Source organism: Anthonomus grandis, chromosome 5 (assembly GCF_022605725.1).
Source record: "Anthonomus grandis grandis chromosome 5, icAntGran1.3, whole genome shotgun sequence".
Classification (NCBI taxonomy): domain Eukaryota; kingdom Metazoa; phylum Arthropoda; class Insecta; order Coleoptera; family Curculionidae; genus Anthonomus; species Anthonomus grandis.
In genome coordinates this window covers 12,928,518-12,954,597 of record NC_065550.1, presented here as the reverse complement: position 1 = coordinate 12,954,597, position 26,080 = coordinate 12,928,518, and the positions used below count along the sequence as shown (strand labels likewise).

Below are 26,080 nucleotides of genomic sequence, written 5' to 3'. Positions count from 1 at the left end.
ACATCTTATTTCTTTAGTACTTAAATAAAAAGGAAACTATTTCTACATAGGAAGAAGAAAAGAAGAGAAAAACATATATTTCAAGTTGTTTAAATTAGCATAGTAAACAAGACACAAGGATTGAACAATGCTTAATAAATCTCCAGAACAAGGAAATACATAAATAAAACTTCTCTTTATTAAGAATAATATTACATTATTAAAACTTTAAAGAAGATGCTAGCTCGTTTAGTTTAAATAAACCACTACTCTAAATTAGCCCTTAAATAAATAACATCGACTAATGATTTGCCTAATATTAATTAACCTACATATTATGTTTAATCGAAAGTTTAGACAGTTATACATTTTCTGAAGTTTGAAAATAATTTTGGCTATTGTGCAATGACACGGCTATGAACAAAAAACTTCTCTGAAACAATTAAATCTTAGGTACATCAATGGAGTGATAAACATTTAAAGTGGGACCATCACATTATAAAATTGACAGAAAACATCCGTAAACTTATCTATGGATTTTATATTTTAAGAAATATTTTAAATGAAGAATTACTAATTTTAATTTACCAATCATTAGTGGAGTCACTGCTAAGATATAGGGTGATAATCTGGGGAGGCCTATAATAAAGTTCTTTGAAACAACTTAATATAGTACAAACATTTTTTTCCTCTCTGTAACTGCTGTTGATAGTGTAGATCAAGTTATATTGAATTTAGTTATTAATTAGTTGTAGGTTTTGGTTAATTTACATAATAAATTTTTTTTATTTACTTTTTAACAGCCATATATGCATCTAGGTACATGTCAAACTATGTATGACTTTTAATCACTAGTAAGAATTTGTAAATCTAAATGTTTATTGCCAATTTATCATTCAGCATAAAAGCTCGTTTTACCTTTTTCTGCATATTGTTATAATAAAATAATAATAATAAAACATGGCACTCCGAATAACATTCACAGAACGACTGCAAGCGCAAGCTCAAATAAAGTGTTAGCTGCTATCACATCATAGAATATCGTTTCCCAAAAGCCCTGGTAAACGTCGTTCATAATAGACATTTTTGGTTCACTGTAAATGAGTACATCTTGTCCGAAGATTTTACGACTTACGACTATACGATTTTAAGACTTGAAAATTTGTTCAATTACATGTGAGTTTTCATTATACGCGAGTTCATTATAAGTGGATTATAACGTATATCAAAACTTAATTCACTGGCAAAGAATCAAAGGTGTATAATAAACATAACATCAAAATGAGACCCTTGTGGTACTTTACATATTCTCGCTTATGTACGCATAAATTGTTTCCTACCAATAAATAAGATTTAAAAGAACACTTTTCAATAATAAATTAATACTAACATGGTGGCCCAATTTTTATCCATTTCAATATTACTCTTAATAATAATCAGTTATTTTTGTTATTATATTCCAAATGCAAAGTTTTTATATGTTTTATTGATTTAGGGCATTCCACAATAGAGTGGTTTACATACATAATGGTTTCAATAGATATGGCTTACCTGATATAGATAAACTTATACATTCACAGACTTATGGAAAATATAAACATTAAATATACATAAAGAGGTTATATCTTACGTTGCATATGGATGAGCTGTCGAGGTTGTTTATAATTGGAGGGGTAAACCCTGTCATAGAAGTCCTTGAGAGGAACATCTGTGACTTCTGGGGTTGGTATGATGAGTCCAGCACATATTGCCCTTTGTAAATGGTGCTCCTGTAAAAAAAATAGTAAAGTTTGTATTACACCAAATTCAGAATGAAAAAGTAATTTTAATTTATTATATTAACTAGTAAAAAACTTTGATTGGTCCGACCTCTTCAAATGTAAAAATGTTGATAATAAAATTGTCTTGATTTGTTTTATATTAAATTTGAGTCTTCTAGTCCAAGCCATACCAAAATAGGTAGTAAAAGATATGGCCCATAAGTTAAAGTATTCATTCTAGTACTCTCGAAGTTAAATAGAAGACGTAAAACTAAAAAATCAACTGCTAAATTAATAAAAAAAAGGGAGTCGACTCGGTTCAAATAAATACATACAAAACATAAAACAGCAGATAACAGTTAAGCTACAAGTTACATAAACTAAATATTGAATCAAATATAAATCGACATCCAAGTTCATTTTGGCAATTTGGTCACTCTAAATCCAGATCAGCTGGAATTCCTGGAGAAATGCATTTCAATGGCTCTGAGTAATTTCAGGAGTTTACTTTTCCTAATCCAAACTTGATGTTCTGAGTAGCATAAAAAAATTCAAATTCAAACTACTAATCTGTTCTGTCTAAATATGCCTCTCAAATAATGTCAGACAAGGTTCAGTTGGATGAAATCTACACAAACTGCGAGAAGGTTATTCATTAGGTTGATTGCAATGGGAGTATCACACTCAGCATTTCTTTTTTTTTGCCGTCAGCAAGTACAACATGTGAAGCAGCCAGGGTCAGCTCTGGACATCATTAGTAGAAAAAGTAAATCTTGTGCAGATTGTATAAATTTGACTGCATCAGAATGAAAGGTTATGAAATTAAAAAAGAATCGTAGGCTGAAATACTTTTGTGACTACTACTGCAATAATCATAAGCTTTCATTAGACAATTTTAAGAAACTCAATTCACCAAATCAATTCTTCAGTCAAATAAACAATTTGACTCATAACTGGAACTTGGATGTACTTCCAAATAATCAGGCTGCCAGAGAATAAGACAAAACTAAACAAAGAAAAACCAGCAAACCTTGAGCAACAGGATCCATAAGTTCTATTGACTGTGGTCCAATTTCTAAAGTTAAAATAACCTTGGGAGCAAATACAAATATTATGGGGATTTCAGCAGTTGAAAGCTGTAGATTTGTGTTTGTATTGAGACTCAGACCTGAAACAACTGTACACCAGCTAAAAATAAGCTTGAGGTTATATTCAATTAAGGTTTATCTATTTCTGTTTTTTTTTTTTTTTTTAAAGTAGAATAATATAATTTTTTTTGGGTAATTAAATAACAGATCTTATTAGTATTTATCTCATTATTAGAACCTGCTTCCTCAACTACAGAGAAACAAAAATTATGTGTACAATGACCATCCTGCATCCACAGTAGTGTTGTTGAAGCAAAATCTTAAAAAAAAAGGCACACTAAGCACTAACTACATATTTTCTTTCATATATATTGGTGTCTGTAATTGACTGTTGGGCTGTTGATAATTAATAACTAAATAAATGAAAACATGTAAATTGGGAAATCGCCTTTGGATAGTGCCACACCTGCAAGGAAGGTACAAGGCTTGTATCTGTAAAACATTATTTTTTATTTACTTTAAGTCATGAAACAGAGCTTTTTTTGAATTAAATGAATCAGGCATTTTTGTTACCGATGACAAATGTGGTTAAACAGCACCAGCTAACAAGACAAAATCAGAAATCATTGAAACAACCAACAATCAGATGACAAAGTTTTCCAACTGATTATTGTAGAGCAACAATTGAATGAAAGTATTTAGATTCTAATTTATTAATATCCAAAATATACCCTTTGTACACTGAAGAATCTAAAAATGCTCAAATTCATTTTTTTTCAAATTTAAATATGCTTTATTGTTTTCAACAAAAGATTGTTATGAACAAAGCTTACTTTTACATTTTAATTTCAATCTTTTAAGTGACTTCTCTGATGCCTCTCTAATGATTTAAGAAAATCAGGCATTCAACTTCCTGTATTTAGTGGCAGTAAGAATTCTTTCAGCTTGTAAGAATTCCCTCTCTAGTAAAAGATGGCCGCTGACGTCGCTGGAAATCGGTTTTTCTTAAATAACTTTTGAAATACTTGGTATAATTTAATAAAAATTTTACGTTATCAACACAACAACCTCTTAAAATGGAGTCCTTAAAACACATTTACCTTGTTTATTTTACCAGGGGCGGACTAGATTATAATGCTTACATTTTTAACACCCTGTATTATAAAGACTCTGAAATCAGCTACGCAGTTATTCAAACAACAGAGAAGTACCGTTTTAAGTTGTTTATCTGAAAAGTAGATGTTTTCAAAAATGCAGTGTGGTTTTTTAAAAAAAGAACTTAAATGTTTTTAAATCTTTTTATCGGCATTTTTTGTTTTTCTAAACGCACGATATGGCAAACGTTTCTATGGTACACAATAAACAAACATATCTTTTAAAACTGGCCATCTTTCACGTTGTTAATATATCATTTACTTCGATAATAATTTATTGATTTTTGGATTTGTTGGTGAATGTAATTTGAATTAAGTCGAAATATGGAATTCACGTTTATTGAGTATGCAGATATGCATCTTATGTATGGTCTTGCGTCTTGCAATGGATTGGAAGGAAAAAGGTTGTATAAAGAAAGATTTCTTAATCGCACTATTCCAAATCATAAGACATTTCAAAATTGACCAATTTCTCAGGGAAACTGGTGTGTCTCAGGGTAACTAGGTAATTCCACTTATAAAGGTGATATTATTGACTTTCTTTATTGTAATTAAAGTTTTGGGAAAAAAGTACTGATGCTGGTCAGAAAAGAACAGTAGGTTCACTAAAATTGGAGGAAAATATTTTGGATGATGTAGCTGATACTCCTTTAACTAGCACTCGAAAATTAGCCGCTCCGCTTAATACATCAAAAGTAAAGTAATTTAAAAACAGCTGTTATATCCGTATCATCTACAAAAAGTGCATGAACTAACTCGTGAAGATTTTCCTTGTAGAATACAATTTGCGAACTGGCTATTAGATAATAAATAAATAAACGTTTATTATGCAACAACAAAATATTACATAAAAGGTAACATTCACATAATGTGTTCTTTCATGCTACCTAAAAAATACAGTATTAGTGGGCAGTTTCAATATAATAGTACTTTATACTAAACTTGTTTCTTAAAATTACTTAACATTACAATAAAGGTATATGTGAACAGAAAAGCCTTGTATTTCTTCTTGAAAGTGAAAAGTGAGCATGATCTTATTAAGTTGTATACTTCAGAGTTTAACAAAAATACACCCTGGTAGGCAAATGAGTTTTTAAAACCTTCAGTTCTATGCACTGGCATTTAAAATCTTATAATGTTTCTTAGGGGGTGACTATGTAAAATCTTGTCTTGCTGTCAAATAATCTAAAAGATATTTAGGGTACCTCAACTTGTAAATTCTATAAACAAATTGACCAAAATGTAAAGCTGCTCTCCTTTCATATTTTAGTATTTTATTGTCAACATATGTTGGTGTTATGTGATCAATTTTTTGTATGTTGAAAACAAATCTCATAGAGGCGTTTTGACCTAACTGAATTTTGTTCTTTATTTTAAGAGGGAGGTAATTGTAAAAAGCAACATTGCAGTACTCTAGCTGTGACCAAACAACAGCCTCCACAAGCATTAATTTGATATTTTTAGGCAAATACTATTTAAATTGATACAAACTTTTAAGTAAAGCATACATGCATGATAATTTTTTATTGACATGTACCTGAAAGTTTAGGACCTCATCAAAAATCACACCAAGATTTTTAGATAAGAAGTGAACTAATCCAAACTTCATTTATTCAATGGGCAAAAAGCCCAATAGTAGAACGAATAAATTGAATTTCAAATCACAACTACATGGCTACCACAAGATGAAGTAAATTTTATCAGCTCAGTATTAATTTATTGTATACATATTTTTGGAAATTTATTACATCAGGAAAAATATTTACTTATTTAAAACTCATAAACATTCTCATAGTGATGAAGCTATGATGAAACTAGAAACGTACATGGCATAATTCCCGCATATTGGATGCTAAAACGATGCCTAACTGGTGCAACTTACTGAGCCATAAAGCTTTTTAATTACCTTCCAAGTGCAATTAGAAAACTTGACCAAAAACTTTTTGAGAAAAAATATTCTGATTGAAAGTACAAAGCACATACATAAAGTTCTCTAACTGAAGAAAAGTCATAGTCACAGTACAAAAAAGGCAAAATTCAAATACTATTAATACATCTTTCATTAATATACATACATACACATAAATTTTACATACATATAATTGAGAGAGTAGAAACTTTTCACAACCAGAAAATTTTTGAGCCTTTTCTTAAAAATGAATATATTTGGGGCATTTGTTATGTTATGATGCAAGTGATTATAAATCTTACAAGCATTGTAAATAATATTTTTCTGATAAAATGCTGTTTGGTGAACATCTGGCAATAAATGGTCTCACTTATGAGTATTTTTTTTTTACCTGGACAGATCTATTTGCTTGAAAAATTGGTTTATTTTTATATACATAAGTACTTATTTCAACAATGTAAACTCCAATCAATGTAAGGATTTTATTCTTTATAAAGTGCACCCTGCATGAGTCTCTAAATTTTATATTACTAATGATCCTGATGGCATACTTCTGAATAAACACAAAAAACTAAAACCATACACATTTGGAATTTCTGGATATACCTACTTACACTGGATACACCTTAAAGCTTAACCATAATGTAATAATAGTGGGCGACTTTTTTGACTTGCATCTAGATTTCTTTATTAGCTCACCTACCGGTAATCATGGCAGTCAAGACTCTATTGCTGTGAATAATTTTCCTAACACTTTTAATCTTGTTCAGTGTAATCACATCTTAAACTATTATAACAGTCTATTGAATCTTGTTTTATCTAACTTCACCTGTACTGTTTCTCGTAGTGACATGCCTTTTGTCTTGGATGATTTGATCATGACATCAGCCTGCACTGGAAATTGATCTTACTTTGTCTTATGCCAATGTGTCGATAATTTTCAGTTCAATTTAAATTTCATTCTTCATAAGAATTTATTTCATTCTTTTAACTTTTAAAAAGCCAACTTCCATCTCCTTTAGGACTCAATCCTTGAACCTGACTCTGGTCTGATGGTCTACTGTGTATTTAATGCAAATAACATTAATTTAACATTAATGATCCATGTGGAACCCTATATGACATATTAAATGGCATATTTGGCACATACATTCCTCTTAAGCAGCAAAGGAAAAGAAGATCTCCAAATTATTATTCTCAAGAATTGATTACTAACATTTATAGGAAGGAAAAGATTCTCAAGGACTTTAAAATGTACAATTCTTTCAAAATAAATTCCATTCTCTTAAATGCCTTATGAAATTAAAATACACAATGAATATAAATTCTATATTTTATATCAAACACTAAAAGGAATATTTCTGCGGATCCATCTAGCATTTGGAATTTAATTAGTTCTAAGAAGGGTGGGACCAGGATTCCTGGTATGATGAGGCTGCCCAATGATTTAAAGCTATATTTGAATGTATATTGTTTGAAGGATTGTGTTTTTCTTTAGAGCTGCCTAAATACATTGGAGGTATGGTGCGCTGATAACAGGTTAGGCTTGAATGTGGCTAAATGTAGGGTCGCCAGTTACTCTTGATCAAAAACATCCTTAAATTTCAATTACTTCATTAATGATACTATTTTGAGTAGGTTAGATCAAATTACTGATCTTGGTATCACCTATGATTCTGAATTTACATTCGTTTTACACTTCAACATAGTCATGTTAGCTCTGAGAAGGCTTGGGTTCATAATTAGAAATTCTCAGAGTTTTACTTTGGAATCTACATTAAGACTGCTTTACTGTTGCTTTGTGAGAACAAAATTGGAGTTTGGCTGCATTATATGGAACCTGCTCTATCAGAACCATATTGGTCTCCTTGAATCTATTCAGCATAGATTTGCTTCAAGTATTTGGTCTTCAAGCAGGATGACATATATCCAATTAGAGGGTTTGATCATAGGCAACTATTGGAAAGCTTCAATCTTTCAATCTTTCAGATGAGGTGGCTGCGGGACTCCTCTGCCAGTATGCTGATGATACATCGGCTGTCGTGGTGGGGCAGGATTTTGGAAGCCTGGCTAACGAGTGCTCATGTGCAGCGGGGACAATGCAGGATTGGTGTGATGAGGCAGGGTTAATTCTGAACTGCGAAAAGACTGGTCTAATGCTATTTCAGAAAAATCCCAAATTAACAGAGTCTGTTTATTTGAAAATGCGAGGTAAATCAGTGCCTGTGGAACACACAGTTAAATTTTTAGGGGTCACCTTGGACACTGCTCTTGGCTGGGAGGAACATGTGAGGGTGCTCCAATCTAAACTAAATATCTTTTGTGCATTAGTGCGAAGACTAAAATATTCATTAACAGTAAATTCCATAAGACAGTTTTATTTTGCAGGGGTGCAGTCATTGATTGCCTATAGTGTGATGTTTTGGGGATCATCCTCTGTGGCTCCTCAAATTTTTGTAGTTCAGAAAAGGATCATCAGAGCTATGCTGGGGTTGCGCCCTGGAACATCATGCAAACCACATTTTGAATCACTGAACATAATGACTGTGCCTTCAATCTACTTTATGTCCTTAGTGATGTTTGTCAAAAGGCACCCACACCTTTTTTCAGTAAACAGTGACCATTATGGCACTGATATTGCAGTAATCACAAGGGGGAGGGAAGATCTTCGGGCACCAGCCCATGGTTCAGCGTTTTTTGAAAGGGGTCCTTATTATATGGCAGTTAAAGCATATGGGTTATTACCACCAGAAATAAAATCCATTAATAATAGTGTTAAATTTAGGAAAGCCACTAGTCAGTTTCTTTTAGATAAGTGCTTTTATGATTTTAATTTAGATTTTGATGTGCCAGACCTGTGAACCTGTTACACATATGTACATATTCTATATATTTTGAACTTCATTTATTGATATTGTAATTTTAACTTTGTAGTTGCTGTTTTAACTTTTACTGTTTGTTAGTCTATCTCATTTTATTCTATATGTATTTGATTGTATCATGTTACTTATTATATGCAATATTCATCGTGAATCTATTTTAGGGAATTCACAATTTCTGCTTGACGTTGCTTTGTCAAATTTATTTTGATTTTGTTGGCAATAAAGGAAATATTATTATTATATTATATTATTATTATCTACACACATTACATCTCAGATGGAATGGATTAATTGCCAGGCCTGTACTTCTTTCTGGTGTAAGTTTTATGATGCCTAGACATCCCCTAAAATTCTTTCTGCCAAGGACTCATACTAACATCCTGTTAAAATCGCCACTATAACAATATGCACTATATATTTAACTGGATCTGTCACAAGTGTGATATAAATTTCTCTCCAGTTCATGTGATTGTCGATATCTTGGTGGATCATTACTCTTGGGATTAAGCCCCATGTATCTAAGTGATAATTGGTAGGTATATTGCAGTTAATTTAATTTTGTTGAATATATAATTATCTTGTTAAACTTTTATAATTGGGTTTTTATATTATATTAATAGTTATTTATTTTAATTTTTTGGATAATTCTTGAGATTGTAACTTTTCTTTTCTTTTTTTAGGTTTGTTCTGTTTTTTTTTCTTTAAACTATATTTTTCCTTGTAACTGTGTGTTTTGTAACTGTTTCCTGTTATTGGACAAGTTGCCTGTTAAAAATACAGGCTTATTATTAGAAGAAATACCCTTGAAGCTAGAGGACTCAGTCCCCAGTTCAAAATCCCATATCACCTGAAGGAATGGAAATTGGCATAATATAAAGTTAAAAGACCTGCTTTACCACAATGCTGTGAAAGCAATTTTAATGCATAGCAACAAGTTTTTAATTTATTGCAAAGAATATCTACACAAGAAGTCCATTTTAGATTATGGTCAATAATGCCCAATAAATTAGAGCAGCTTGATGATTACCTTCCATTTAAAATGGAAATATAATCCTTACAAGTAACAGTGTCTTCTTTTAAATCTGTATTGTTTCCATACACATAAGAGTATATGCTTTAATTTTTTTTATCTGAAAATTGAGCTCATATTTTATTGGACCTAAATTTTTGATGTGTCTCAAAACTAAACAGAGAAGAATTTTCTGAAATGTGGCTTTCTATGGTATCATTAGAAAGCACTTTTCAAGAGCTTCAAGATGATGTATTAGTCTTTCTATCTTTCTATTTTGTATTTTGAAGGTTTTAGGTGTGTGTACCTTCCAAGGGGTTGGAGATTGAAGGGAGATATAATATGTTTGTTTTTGTCCCCCCTTTGGTATAAATTATATTTTCAGCATTTTTGTACTCAGTTTTTTGTTCCTAATATATGGTCATTTCAAGTTTTTAAGCTGTCATCCTGTATATTCAGGTTGTTTGTATATGACAGTTTAAATACTTGAATTTTTTATAGGAAAGTTCCATATTATTTCTCTATTTTCTAACTGAATCTGAGAGATTTCCCACATTTTACGGGACACCCTGTATATAGGTAACATAACTAAAGAGTATTGAGTAGAAAATTAGACTAACCATTTTAAAATGATAACATAGCACAGACAACTTCAAAATCATATCAATCACACAGGGGTCTTTACATCACAGGATTTATCATGACTAATTCATTGCCATGTGATGACATTGCAAAGGCATCACAAATACAAATAGAATAGATAGGAACAAGTGCAAGCAGTACTTGGTGTGCATGTCTATGAAAGGAAATAGCTTGATGGGTCTGTCTATAACATTATATAAATGACAATATTCAGCAATAGTTCCATGAGTTATAGGATTTTTTCTGCTTTCAAGAGTTATCAGATGTACAACTTTCTCAACTTAATAATAGTTAGGTTGATTGAATTGGTCCAGGAAGATTTATCCTTCATGTCATATGTCTAAGGAATTTGTGTTGAACTCACTCAATATTCTGATATATTGCAAGATCAGTGCCTGATATGTACCAACTACCAGACTACAAAATCTGATGATTTAAAGTAAATAATAATAATAATAATATTTCTTTATTTCATATTACAAAGTCACATTATACATGAAAACTTCAAAAAGTAATTGTCCAAACTATATGGTTCTAAAGTAAGTAGTACACTTTTCACCTTTTGTATAAACCTGTTTTGCTTTCCTATAGTTTTTAGTTAATATTAAGTTAATATTACATATGTGAGTATTAAACCTATGATCAACAGAAGTAGGAAGGAAACTTATCTCTATTTTTAAATAAAAACATCACTGCTTCAAATATATACAATGCATATACAGTTAGTATTCTCTTAGATCTAAAAATACCTCTACATGATTCCAAGTATTGCATCCCAAACATTATTCTAATTACCCTATAATGACAAATATACTGTGTATCTTAGAGTTGGCTGCCCAGAAAATAATGCCATACCTAGCCGCAGACTCAGAGTTCGCAAAATACAAGGCTCTTGTAGCCCATTCATTTAGGTATTTTAGAACTGTATGGAAACAAAAACAAACTCTATGCAGCTTAATTTGTAAATATTCAATGTAATCTGAAAAGTCTAAGAATTCATCAATATGTACACCCTGAAAATTTGGTTGATGAAGCCTCAATATTTTTGAAGTTTACTTCTTTTATATATTTATTTATTTATTTGGCACACATTACAAACACCAGTAAACTAGTAATTACAAGTAATGACATAAACATATGAATAATTCAGTAACTAAACTAGAAAACAGCATGGAAAAAGAAACATACATAAAGTTGAAAAGAGAAAGCACATACAAATTTAAGAATTAATATTATTGTTTAATAAGAATTATCTTGTTTATTAAGAAATAATAAACAAGAAATAAAATAAACACAATTGACTTTTAACCTAAGGCCTAATAAACATTAGCAAGAGTAGTTTGCAATTGTAGTTGAGCTATATTAAAAGTATCTATGTGATTTTTTTTAAGTATGTGGTTACATATCAGTAGCATTCTATTTATGGGTGAAGGGCTCGCTAGGTCGATTTTGAATAAATTGTAATCTAGAATTCTCAAATTAATCTTAGGAATATTGAAATATATGTACTTAGCTAAATCACAGTCTCTATAATTTTTTATTGTTTAGGACAGAGTGTATAAAAATCTCAACCTGTAAATTGGAAGCTGGCCAGCATGCTTCTGTATGAGACCACACATGGATAAGCATTATTTTTTCTAACACAGAGGTATCTTAGGAATCTCTTTTGCACTTTTCCTATGTAATCTATGTGAATGTGAGCAGATGGCTTCCAAATTTGTGGAGCATATTCCAAGTGTGGTCTAACCAGCGCAATATAAAGCCTAACAGTAGTTTCTAGCTTAAACTCCTGCTATTTTTAATCACAAACCCCAAAGACTTATAAGCCTTATTGACCATTTCTATATAATATATATTGAATTTCATATCACTCCAAAAAGTGACTACCAAATCCCTAATTTTAGTCTTATGCCCCAGGATGAACCCATCAATTTTGTAATCATACTCAATAATATTTACCTTCTGTGAAAAACTTATAACAGAACACTTAGTAAAATTTAATGACATTTTATTGTTGCGAAACCATAGAATGATATTGGCTATGTCACTCTGAAGTAAAATGCAATTTTGAAGGTTGGTTATTATTTTAAAAAGTTTAAAGTCATCTGTAAAAAAAAGTCCCACAGATTTTGATAAGCAGTCGAGAAGTATATTTATATATAATTATTTAGTTATTTTTTTTATAAATGACTTAATTGAGTCACTCACTTGTCATAAGCTGGCTTTTGCCGATGATTCGAAGCTATATTTAAACGTATATGGTTTGGAGGGTTGTGTTTTTTTTTTCTTCAGAACTGACTAAATACATTGGAGGTATGGTGCACTGTTAACAGGTTAGGCTTGAATGAGGCTAAATGTAGTGTGGTCAGTTACTCTAGATCAAAAACACCCTTAAATGTTCATTACTTTATTATTAAAACTATTCTGACTAGATTAGAGAAAATTACTGATCTTGGTATCACCTTTGACTCCGAATTCACATTCGTTCCACAATTCAACAACATAGTCAAGTCAGCCCTGAGAAGGCTTGGAAAAGGTAGCTTTGGAAGGCTCATAGTTTTACTTTGGAATCTACATTAAAACTGCTTTTCTGTTGCTTTGTGAGATCAATGCATTATATGGAACCCGCTCTATCAGAATCATGTTGGTCTCCTTGAATCTGTTCAGCATAGATTTGCTAAGTTTTTGGCCTTCAGACAGGATGGCATATATCCAGTTAGAGGGTTTGATCATCGGCAACTATTGGAACACTTCAATCTACATCCATTATATCTCAGAAGAATGATCTTCTCTGTAAAATTCCTGCATGGGTTACTGAATGAATTCATTGATAGTCCTGTACTTCTTTCTGGTGTACATTTCATGGTCCCTAGGCTTAATGCTAGACATCCCCTAACGTTCTTTCTGCCAAGGCGTCATACTAACATCCTGTTGAAATCGCCACTATACAGGTGTACAGGTATCTTGGTGGATCATTACTCTTGGGATTAAGACCCATGTGTTTAAGTTATAGTTAGTAAGTATATTGAAGTTAATTTATTTAAAATTTGTTGAATATGTGATTATCTTGTTAAACTTTTATAATTGGGTTTTTATATCATTTTAATAGTTATTTGTTCTAATTTTTTGGATAACTTTTGAGATTGTGACTTTAATTTTTTTCTCTTCTTTTCATTCTCTTAGGTTTGTTTTGTGTTTTTTTTTTCTTTAAACTATATTTTTCATTGTTTTGCAACTGTTTCCTGTTATTAGGCAAGTTGCCTGTTGAAAATAAAGGCCTATTATTATTATAATGTAAAAAGAAGGGGACCTAAGATGATACCTTGCAGTACACCTTAAGTAGCCCTATATCTATTTGAAGTGCTTTTGTCAATCTTTACCATCAGGATCCAATTTCGCAGATGAGACTGCAAAAAACTGAGTATGATAGATCCAGTGCAACCAGCCGGTCTAGGAGCACCCCATGATCAACCCAGTTGAACGCCTTCTCACAATCTGTATAGATTACATCTAAGTGAGCTTTGCTTGATATTGTTTGTGCTGGATATTCAGACAGTATACAAAGGTTGGTGACAGTTCTTTTTTCAGTGACAAAGCCATGTTGAAATTTAGAAATCCTTGAGGTTACCTCCTTGTTTTGTTTTAAAAATTAGAACGTTCGTTTTTTGTTCATTCAATATAAGCTTATTTTTATTAAACCAATCTTTGCTTTTTTTAAACAGTAGATCTCCATTCAGGCATAGCTCAGAGATGTGAGATGAGATTTGTGTCATCTGCATATATTGTTAGGGTATTGCATACTGTTTGAATATTATTAATGATTTCAAAAGGCAAGAAGGCAGAAGGCATTTATAAGCACAATGAACAAAAAAGGCCTCAAAATATTCCCTTGTGGTATACCTATTTCATTAGCCTGAATTTCTGATCAGCTGCTTTCTACCACTACTTGTTGAACTCTATTATTCAGATATGAAGTGAACCATTTTAAGGAATTGTTTTTCACCCCATATAACTGTAATTTCTTTATTAATAAATTTCTATCTGAACAATCATTTACCTTAGAAAGTCTAAATCTCTGAGTTAAAATCTCTGAATTTTTACCTTGGAAAGCTCTAAAAATATTCCCAATGAAAGCTTTCCCTCCAAATTCCTCAAAATTGCACAACTGAACCGAAATATGGCAGTTTGTGTAGATCTACCCTGAAGATTTCCATGTTGACTATCAGATAAAATATGGCACTCTTAAAAAACTGAGTGCAAACTGTCAACTCAAACAGCTTTGAAAAAACTTGAAGTAGGCTGATCGGTCTATAGTTGTCAAATTGATTAGGATAGCCCTTTTTTTTGTAGCTTAGCTTAATGATCACTTTTTAATTGATCTGGCAAAATTCCATGCTTTAATGAATTGTTCAAAATCTGGCAAAAAACTTCAGATATGGTTGGAATGCAAACCTTGATAATTCTTGCTGGTATATCATCATTTCCACAGCTTATTTTATTTTTTATTTTTTAAGAATACTTAAAAGTTCGCTTGGGCTTATGGGCTTTAACAATAAGCTTCTAGGGTTAGCTATTATATTTGTTTGCCATGTTGTTTGTTTTAAATCTTTTAAGAGATTAGGTACTATTTTAAGCAAAAAATTTTTGTAATCATTGGCAGCTTGCCCAGTGATAGAAGGTTCTTGATTTATGACTTTCCCAGAAACTTCTTTGTATATAGTCCACATACATTTATTTTTCAATCTCAAAAAAAGATTAAGTGATTCAGGTAATATTCAGAGAGAAGCTTGGAAAGTGGTCAATGAACTGAGAGGGAAGCAAAGGAATATTTCATCCCTAGGATCAAATATAGAGCCTAATCAATTGGTAATGTATATTGGTAGGGACTTGGAGCAAGTAAAATTCCAAATTTTTGTGATTTTCCTCAATACTTTGATTACCAAGCTGAGTCAAATTCATTCTTTTTCTTACTTGTTGATCTTGTAGAACTGAAATCAACTTTAAGAGAAATGAAAAAAAAAAGAACTTCTGGTTATGATGGAATAACTGGGCAGCACTCCTCAAATATTTCTGATACTTTGGTAAGTGTCATAAATCAGTACTAGCCCTGTAAAGCAGTAAACCTGTTTTTCTACAGGCATATTTCCAGAACGTCTTAAGATAGCAAGAGTAATTCCTTTGCATAAGGGTGGTGGCTCCTGAAACTCCCTCTAATTACAGACATATAGCATTGCTTTCAACCCTGTCCAAAATTATTGAAAAATTAGTAAAAATCCGCATGGTATCTCATCAAAATACAAAAACAATACAAAAACAAACAAAGTAAACAATTTGGGTTTCAGGAGAACAAAGGAACATTGGATGCCATTTTTACTTTTTTAGAGTCTTTATATCTGGGACTCAACAATGGGGAGCTTGTTGCAATGGTATTCTGTGATCTGACCAAGGCATTTGATTGTGTTGATCATGGAGTGCTGCTGTGGAAGCTTGAGAGAACTGTCTCTTCAATGGTTTGGTTCATACTTAAGAGATAGGTAACAGACTGTAACTATAAATGGTGTATTGTCATATGGTGCATAGTCACATGGTGACATAAGGGATCAGTGTTGGGTCCCATTTTGTTTTTACTGTAATAATATAAATGACATGGCAAGTCTAAAGATCACAGATAAATTTACTTAATTTGCCGATGATGTAACAGTGCTGTGGCATGATCTTAGTGCTGCAAATCTAAATGAAAGAATAAATAGGGACATTGCTGTGAAAAAAAATGGTGTGACTGTAATAAATTAGCTCTAAATATTTCCAAAACCAGTATTATAAATTTTAAATGCAGTTTAAGTAAAGTATCCTTGGGTACAAGTGCTTTAAATAATTTGGGGAAAAATAAATTTTTGGGAATAGGCATAGACAATAATTTAAAATTTAAAAGCCATATTAGGTTACTAAGACTAAAAAAAACTAAACTAAACTAAGATCAAATTGGTGGTTTCTCAGGAACATGAGTTTAGTGTTGACAAAAATACTTATTTTGCATTAATTGAATCAAATCTAAAGTATGGGTTATGTTTCTGGGTGCATGTTTTGACACTTTTCAAAAGTGTTTTTGTGTTGCAAAAAAGGGATATCAGAAAGATTTGCAAAATTAGAGAAAGGGATTCATGTAAAGAACTTTTCACTTCACACAAAATCTTAACTCTACCTTCTTTATTCATTTTTGAAGCTGTTTGTCTTATTAATAAAAAATATAGAAACCACAGAAATGTAACAGAAAGACATGAATATAGTAGTAGAAGGGACAATGATGTAACTTTACCGATACCTAACAGTATCATCAATAAAAAATCTTTTATTTTTGATGGTAAAAAGATGTATAGATTCATAATTAAAAGCTCTTTCGAAAAACTGTAAAAGGATTGCTTGTTGCAAAAGGCTACTGTGAAATAGGAGACTTTTTAGCAGAGAGATTTTAAATATACTGTGTGCTTTTTTAATATGTTTTAATGTTAAAGTTTTAATATTTTATCACTGTATATGTAAACTTAAGTTTGAATTTTAACATTGTAATTTGTTTATTTGTATTATATGTTAAATCTAGTTTTACTGTATTCTTACTATATTATAGTTTATTCATTTTTTGCTTTTTTTTACAGCTTTGTCAACAAGATTTCTTATATAATATAAAATAAAGCTTATATTGACATTTGATATTATATCATTTTTTATAAACCATTTAAAGATATCAGCTTTAGTTTGTAGCACCCAATTTTCTCTATCCTTATTTCTGCATTCTTTCTTAGTGATGACTTTTATTTTGTTGTTCACATTGTCTCCAAATATAACTTTTATGTCAGGATTTTCTTCTATTAGTTCTGCCACAAAGTATTCTGGGTCATATCCTTTTTCAATGCCAGTTATCAAAAGCATAGGATCTGTGTTTTCTAATTTTTAGGTTTGCAGTCTTGGAGTTCTTGAGTGCATCTTGTAGAGCATTTTGTTGAGTAACATCTTGGCACTCAATAATTATTCCTCCATTCCTCAAATGCCTTACATTTTTCAATTTCTCTTTCCCGTCAAGGATTTCAGAAAGGTTCTTTTTTACTTCCTGCATTACTTCCCTGGAATTATCTAATTCTTTGGATTTTATGAGCATCTTATTTTTTTTTGAGTTTTCTCCCTCTTGCTCAATTGAATGATTTATTTTCAATATCATACTGTTTGTTTTTATTGACAGTGGCTTAATATTTGTGGGCTTAGGAGTTGGTATATGTTCCTTGCATAATCCTTCAAACTGTTTCTGATTATCATTGATATTGACTATTTGTTGCAGCATCATATGACTTTCCTTCTCCACTGATTCTACTTTATAGGCTAAACTGGTAACTAGAACATGATCTTTAAGGCTGCCTGTTTCAAATTTGTTACATCATGACATCATCTTCGAAAACAGTAAGACAGTCGCTATTGCCTCAGTAAACAATTTTATTACATCTTTAGCTGCTTTAATTTTGTCCTCGGTGACTAAATTGTGTCTTTGAGGAGCAATGAGTGATGTGCACCGGTCAAACTCTCTGAATGGATTCATTAGCTTTGTATAGTTTGCTCCTTGCTTGAGCATCTTGGGGACTAGTTTCCGAGCGTGACCTTTTTGATGTGACTGTTTCTATCCTATCTTCAATTAGTTGTAACTTTGAACAATTGAATTCCGAGGGTTAAAAATATTTTTGAAATTAAAGGGATCAGGTTCATGCATATTAACATATTCTGATTTTAGTTTAGCTCTACTTGATGATTAAAATCATTATTGGTATATATTCCGGAATTGGTACTTTGTTTCCGTCGACATCTGCATTGTTACCTTGAACATTGGATTCCATCTCCTCTGTGGTATTCACACCAATGATTGTATTTATTTCAGATCTTGAAATGTTTATAGATCCTTATGAATTTGCCCTATTATGTCTTAGATTTATATTGGATCGTGCCTTCTTTTTAACACTGTCTTTTTCGCTGTCACTTGCCATATCCATATTGCACTTTTTTTTTTTTTTTTTTAAAGATTATAGAAGGTACTTATTTCTATGATTTTCTTATGAACTGAAGTTTTAAACCTAGATCTACTAATGTTAAATATATCAAAGTGCTTGCAATGTTTATTATTAATTCATCAATTTATTATCATCACCAAGCTAAAAAACAAATACCAGGCCTAGGTATATGAAAAAGAGTCTTTCTGGCTGGAACATGAAGACCAAATAAAGACAAACATTTAAGGGTTTTTATACACCCATTGAGTACATAGAAAGTAAAACAGATATTCTCTTCTTTTACTAGGCTCGCATATATTAAGATATGACAGTTAACTCAACATTAAGTGAAATATCTTGGCATGACAATTTATATCTGATATATTTATTAAACTTGTGTTGTACCATCTCGAGACAGTTTGTATGTGCCTGATAATATGTTGACTAAATGTTTTAGAACTCTAATATAGATATGACCAGAGATGTGTACAAAGTGTTTATGGCAAATATATTTTTAAAATCTTTAGTACTGCTTTTAATGAATTTGAGCATTCTATTTGCTCTGCCCAAAATGATGTCATAGTATTCTAAAAATGTAAGCTTAGTATCTAAGTAAATACCAAGATTTTTGATCACAAATACTGTACTATGATCTTTTCCTACAACTTCTCCAAGAGTTCACCTGCTGATTAATCTCAAAGTTATTAGCAATATTCTGCACTGTTGTTTTACTTGGAAAATGCATTCAGGGAAATTCACAGAGAACATTTCAGAGAATTTTCAAAAAGTATTCCCTATCTAGTACCACTAAGGCACTAAATCATAGTTATTTTCTCTTGATTAGTGTAATAATTATTCATACTGATTGATATATGACAACACTCTGACATAACATTTTGATAATTTGGCTGGTAATTTCATATTTTAGTTTTTTCAAATAAATTGATTTGACTTAGATTTAATAAGGCTGTGTGAACTTTGTTTGGAATAATAAAGTTACTTTTTGAATTTCAATTCCAAATTGCTTATTAGAAATTAATAAAATTTTATATGATGGCTTATCTTACTTGCATCTTTAAAAAAATCTAATACAGTTTTTCTGTTAAATATATAGGGGAGCCAATAATTGAAAGTATCATAATTTATAATATATATATGGGATTTCCTATAGCCAGCTTGACGATGACTGGGTAGGTATATGAAATTGAATTTTATTAATTATTTTAGGCTACTGATTAATTATAACACTATATAAAATTGAAACTAACACTTGTAAATTGCAAAGAAATTGCAATATAGCACCAAAAAGACATTTTAAAGCTTTGTAGAATGGAAACAAGTTCCTTCTGAATTTCATCCCTGGTACCAAATCAATACCATTAGAAAGTGAAAAAAGAAATCTCTCCAGAACCATCAGTGTTGTCTGATGCCAATTTGAACCAGTTCTGATTAAATATTGCTCTATTTTCTACTTCAAAGAGAATTGCATATTTGTTTTAAATTTATTTAAATTTATCTCTCCATAAATTTAAATCAATGCATTTTTTATGTTTTAGTGCTAGACAAAGTGAATTTGTTACTTGATCATCATTGCAAAATGGGTTACATTCTTAAATAGAAAAGTGACAGTAAAATTTTTTTTCAAAATTGTTTGTATGTTGTAAATACCAAAATAATTTATGAAATCCATATTACAATATTTAAAAGAAAAAAGAATGAATTTTGTGCTTTATGTATCTACTATAAATCCAAAAAAAAACTGCAAGCCTTTAAATTAATTCATTTTCATTTCAATTCATTCATTGATGACTTTTCAGGTCAATTACTGCTGTATACCCACAATATCAGAGTCAAAAATGAAATTTACATTGTTTTTGAGGCATTGATTTGTGTAGTCCAAAAAAGTCAATATGATATTAAATAAATAATGAAATGTAAAAAAACCTTTAAAAAGGAAAAAAGAATGGAAAAATATTATTGGTGACACTGCAATATAGAAGCAAAAACTACTACATAATTAATTTCTTTGGTGTAGATCCATTTTGTTTTTTTATCATTTAAGGGCAAGTTTAACATTATATTTTACTTATTACCTAAAATTTTGTACACATTTTTATAAAAAAATTTTATATTAACCAAAGAAGTATTAAACTTAGCACTTCAATAAAATGATAAATAAACATCCCCTTCTGCAAAAAATCTTTTTTTTTCACTTCCACTATTTTTGCCATCCATTTTTTTACAAAACAAAAATATTCAATTAAAAATGTCAAGTCATTAACAATTTATAAATGTTTCATTCATTAAATTTCCTTGCAAATAATTTATTTTGTGATCTTCTGGCTCCTTTAACAAATAATATAATACTCTATACTGCAATAAAGATTTGGACTACTAGAAGTTGTCAAGCATATTTTTATACTAGACTAAGTTCTAAATGTTGAAAATTAAAAGGCGACATCAATTATCATTTCTTCTGATGGCTTATCTTAGTAGAGACAATTTTCACAATGAACAATTTCAATATCATATAGATTCTTTTTGAAATTGAAATTGTTGTGTCTTGTGTCTGTCTATATGAACTATCCTTTAAAACCTATTTTTAAGTCTACCTAAGTAAAATATCTTCTACAAATCTTATGACTTATTCATATGGTTCAATGGAATTTTATTATACCCTGAGCCTTAGGGCCTTCCTTATGACGACTAGATACAATATACCTTGAAATACCAGATTATCACCATTAGCAGCTTTGGAAAATTGGCAGAATTAGTTACTGACTAATTATTTTCTATGCATCTTGCTAAGTGAGTTGCATGTGAGGTCAAATAAAACTGAGGTTTTAGATGTTAGTATTGCCAATGTTTCACCTATATTAGGAGAACCTCAGAGTGATAAAAAGTAAAAACAGTTTGTCCATAAACATTAAAATGTAATAAATCTCAAAAAATGCTGATAATATGCAATGGTTTTTTTGCTTCTTTATATGAAGGGAAACCAACTAATTAATAGGTAGTAGAGTAAATGAAAACCTTGGTGAAACATGCCAATTTTTTTGTATATGTGCAAATCAAAATTCTCAGGTGACCTCTCCTTTTCTAGTTGATCAGTGGATGTCTGACACCCACTTTTAAAATTTTATCAAGGTATTAAAACATCAGTAAAAGTGTTTTAAATAAAATTGTGTATGCATCCAAGTTCTAAAACAAGGTGAATATAAGAGGTAAAATGTTTTTCCAGGCAGTAGAAATCCGAAAAAAATATAAACTAAGCAACAAATATGTTTGATTGATGAAATTTTGTTTAAACATGAAGATGTAATTGTAAACAAACAATGCATGTTCAACTGTCATCAGTTTATTTGCGGCATAGAAATGAAAAACGATGATGACATCGTGAGCACACCATTCATAACCTTTTATTTTAAAATTCTGTACATAAATCTGCTATTTTCAATAAGGCAGAATTCTTCAATAACCGTAAAAACGAACTCGAATACGAAAAAGCCGGTCGCGGTAAAATCGCGCGCTAAAACCAACATGGCGGGCGCTTCCAACATGGAGTAAGGAGGCAATGGATTGAAACAACTTACGCATTCCTCCTCTTTTTGCATCCCGGTGGGCATTTGGGGCACAGCCCTGTTGATTGCCGAGAAATCGGGAAGATCAGGCAACTCCTCAGCCATGTAAACGGGCATAGGTTTCGAGGGATCGAGGGCCCTCGCCCTGAACGAAAGCTTCGACATGTTTGTCGTTGAGGGAGACACGAGTCAACGCGCGGCCACGCCAACATAAAATCGGACTTGTAACGTAGTTTCAACCGCCCGGACGGTCCGAGTCCGGCACTAAACGGATTTAGGAGTCCTCTAGTATGTTCCCATCGTGTTTATTTACACGCACTCAGTCACAAATACGATAAAACAACTTCGAAACTTTCCATGTCGAGTGTGTAATACAGAAAGCCATCATGGCGGCTCTCTGGCCTGCCTTGCGACCATAGAAATTTACGAGTAACGTGCCGTGCGCAGTACCCTCATGCGCAACTTTACCATCGCAGGCGGTCCTTGCATTTGAACCCTTTTTTTAATTTAATACCGAATAGGATATCAATTAAGGCTTAAAGAACTAAAAAGCACATAACAATTAACAAACAGCAGACACTTTTATCTTGAATGGGTGTTTTTATATTCGCAAATGGATCCTACTCAGGTGTTCAAATTCAGGGACATGGATTTTGCGCAAATCATTTAGGATTTGGTAAACTTAAAGAGGAAATAATTTTTTTTTTATTTTATAACTTTTTCGTCAGATAAATTCATTTATGTCAAAAATATTAAAATTAAAACTGACATTTCCTCACGTTGTCAGTTGTCATTGACACTTGTTTTAATCAACTATTTTCATTGTTTAAAACTTAAAACATTTAAACTTCGACTGACAACTGGGGCTAGTGAGTAAGCGTGTGCAGATATGAAATTTGGTATATTGGAATCCCGGACGTGACGACAAAAAGCCAAACACGTGTTTGATTTTAATTGGATTGGTCTTTGCTGTGTAGCAACCAACAATCGTTTATTTGTCGTTTGGAAAAACTAACCATTATAACCATATAACATGAGAACTGTTGTGAAAACGAAAATCACTGAAATTCTTGAAATTTGTTTATATTCTCATTAAACTTTTTTTCGTAAACGTTTTTTTTATGTTTTTTTTTTAAACTGGTTTAATATACGGTGAATCGGAAGGAACGCACCAAACTCCATGTGACTATTGTACAGGGTGGCCTTTAAGCTTCATTCTGAGTAGGGCGAATTTCGCGGATTTTTGACAGAATGTCTCAAATCTAGATTTAAAAATATTCACGGCGGGAAATTTTGACTTTTCTGTGATGTTGATGTTTATCATGGGAAATATCATAATCTAGAATTATTATTTGTTGATGTTTTGTTTTGTGTTACAACAGTTACTGTTGGCTGTTTGCACTTATAAACAGATAATTTAGTGATGAATGCTCATCTTTATTACAATTAATATTTACGATATTATTATGCATATAAAGATATTATTATGCAATTTTTTTAATTCATATGTTTCATAAAAACCGTAGACCTGCCACCTCCTGGAGTCTTATCCTCAGTCTGATGTACCTGAAAATATTGGCACAGTGAGCTAATTTTGACCATTTTCTTACAAATGTCACAATAAATCTACAAAACACAATACAAGTTTTCTATTTAAAAATTAAAATAAACAAATCATAAAATAACAAAAAAAAATTACAATTAATGACAGCTGACAGAAGCAATTCGCTAAATAGTTGAAATCATTTGAACTTTTTTGTGAATTGAATATCCGCTTTTTCGCGGAGACGAATTTGACTTTTATGTATATGGGTCAAATATGCGAATGTGCGAGATAAAAATTGTCAAAATCCGCAAAATTCGGCCTACTCAGAATGAAGTTTAAGAATGCGAGATACTGTATCTCAAAACGTACTCATCGCAGAGGCTTGAGATAAAAAGGATTCTTAAGTTTCTGAAATGACCGCTAGGGGGCGTAACTGAAATATTGAATCTAAAAAAAGTAAAGTTTTTGTGAATTTCGATATATAAAAATACCAAAAAAATACTTGATCTTTAAAGTAGAAGACAATCCGAAAGATTTTTGTTCAGCAGTTTTTGCTGTATCTCTGAAAGAAAGTAGTGACGGGGTATTCTAAGGTTTCCATAAAAAACACCCTGTATCTTAGAAATGGCCTTGTCGACTTATACATAATCCAATTACATATCAATAGCCTAATACAATTGTGTTCTTTAAAATGAGCCATTCTTAGGCTGTAACTATTTTAGTAGTTATGTCACCGCCAGAGGGCTTTTGAACATTCCGGCAGAAATGGTAAATTTTCTTAAACAAAATTATGATTTTTTCCATATAAAAGTAGCTAAATAATGCTCAAACAGGCTCGCGAAATCGCATCTCGATATCTTATTTCTAACCGAAAATTTAGGCCAAAGAAAATTTTATACGAATGTCTAAATAATTTTTGTGTCTTTTTTTTTTTAATATAAATTTGTGGCCCTGAAAAGGACCGAGTTCAGAGAATCAGGGTTTTAATGCCTCCGTAGATGTGCAAAATGTTGACCATTTCAAAGAATGTATAGACCATAAATTCTTAAATCCTCTTGTGGGTAGACAGAACTGCAGCTTCAATTTCGGCTCTGGGTATATTCCTTATTGCCTTGCGAATTCGGTCTTTTATAATTATGTTCTCTAGTCGTAGATTGACTCTGAAAAATGATGTCCTTTATTCGACCTCATGAATAAAAATTAAGACATTTGGTAAAGTCAGACAAACGTTGCCATTTAGAGATTGTTCGAAAAAATATGGCCCAATACTTCTTCCTTCCAGTATACCACACCATACATTTAAGCTCCAACAGCCTTAGCGCTGAACTTCACGTAACAATGTGGATTTTCTATAGACCAGTAATGCATATTGTACATATTGAACCTACCGTCGCTATTAAAGGTGGCTTCATCGGTGCAAAGAATTTTGAATAACAATTCTTTATTTTCCCGAATCATAGCCAAAACAATAATCCAACCTCCTACCGAAATCTTCCTGTTTTAAGGCCTGATGCAAAACGACATGATATGGGTGCATTCTAAAATTAATTAAAAATAAAATAAATGTTAGATAAATTCAAATAAGTCAGTATATTGTGACGGTTAGACCTATGGTCTTTCAAACTATTTGGAACTATGTAAGATAAGTACTACTTTTTTTGGAATATTGGTTTTCTTTTGTTTCCATTGATTCCTTAATAGGATTTTAAGATTTTGGGTTAGAAACAAGATATCACGATGCGGTTTTCGAAAGCCTGTTTAAGCATCATTTAGTTACTTTTTCATGAAAGAGAAATCATACCAATGCATTCAAATTTTAAAAGAAAATTTATCATTTCTGTCGGAATGTTCTCTGACGTGACATGTGAAAGTAAACTAAACTTCGAATACTAAAGCTGTTAAAGCCCAAGAGTGGTTCTTTTTAAAGAACACAATTGTGTTAAAGTTGACTAAGCCATTACTAAGATACAGGGTGTTTTTTACGGAAACCTTTGAATACTCCCTCACCACTTTATTTTCAGAAATACAGGAAAAACTGTAGAACAAAAAAGCTTCAAATTGTCCTCTTCTTTAAAGATCAGGTATTTTTTTGTTAGGTTAATATATCGAAATTCACAAAAACTTCACTTTTCTTTCACATTTGTTTTCTAAATATAGCGTAAGTATTAGCAAACAAAATTTCTTACAATAACATGGTTTTAATTAGAGCGCTGTTTTAACAAATGTTCAAAAATACTGCCATTAACCTCTAAACACATTGAACTTCCCTTGCGAAGGGCCCTTGTTGCTTTTCTATCCACACTCATTTCTTTCTATGAGGAATACTGCCGCATTTCTAATGCGTCGAATGAGAGCCTCCCGAGTGTCGACTTTCACCAGCCCGAATCGAGTGGTCTGAGATCTGGAGATCTTGGAGGCCAACTAATAGGACCATTGCAACCAATCCATAGTCCTGCAAATTCTTCGTCCAAATATTGCTTAGCGAAATTTGCGGGAGCTTCGT

The 26,080-nt window shown here is 31.5% G+C and overlaps 1 protein-coding gene across 1 annotated transcript in view; it reads right to left on the bottom strand.

Moving 5' to 3' along the window:
• LOC126735873 (enhancer of polycomb homolog 1) overlaps positions 1-22,778 on the bottom strand; it is a 72,138-nt gene extending 49,360 nt beyond the window's left edge. The window contains exons 1-2 of the mRNA XM_050439967.1: positions 22,044-22,778; positions 1,610-1,748 (exon numbers count right to left, since the gene is read on the bottom strand). Of these exons, the coding sequence (XP_050295924.1) occupies positions 1,610-1,748; positions 22,044-22,196 (292 nt within the window). The 5' untranslated portion in view covers positions 22,197-22,778. The remainder of the gene's footprint in view (positions 1-1,609; positions 1,749-22,043) is intronic.
• Between the last annotated feature and the right edge of the window lie 3,302 nt (positions 22,779-26,080).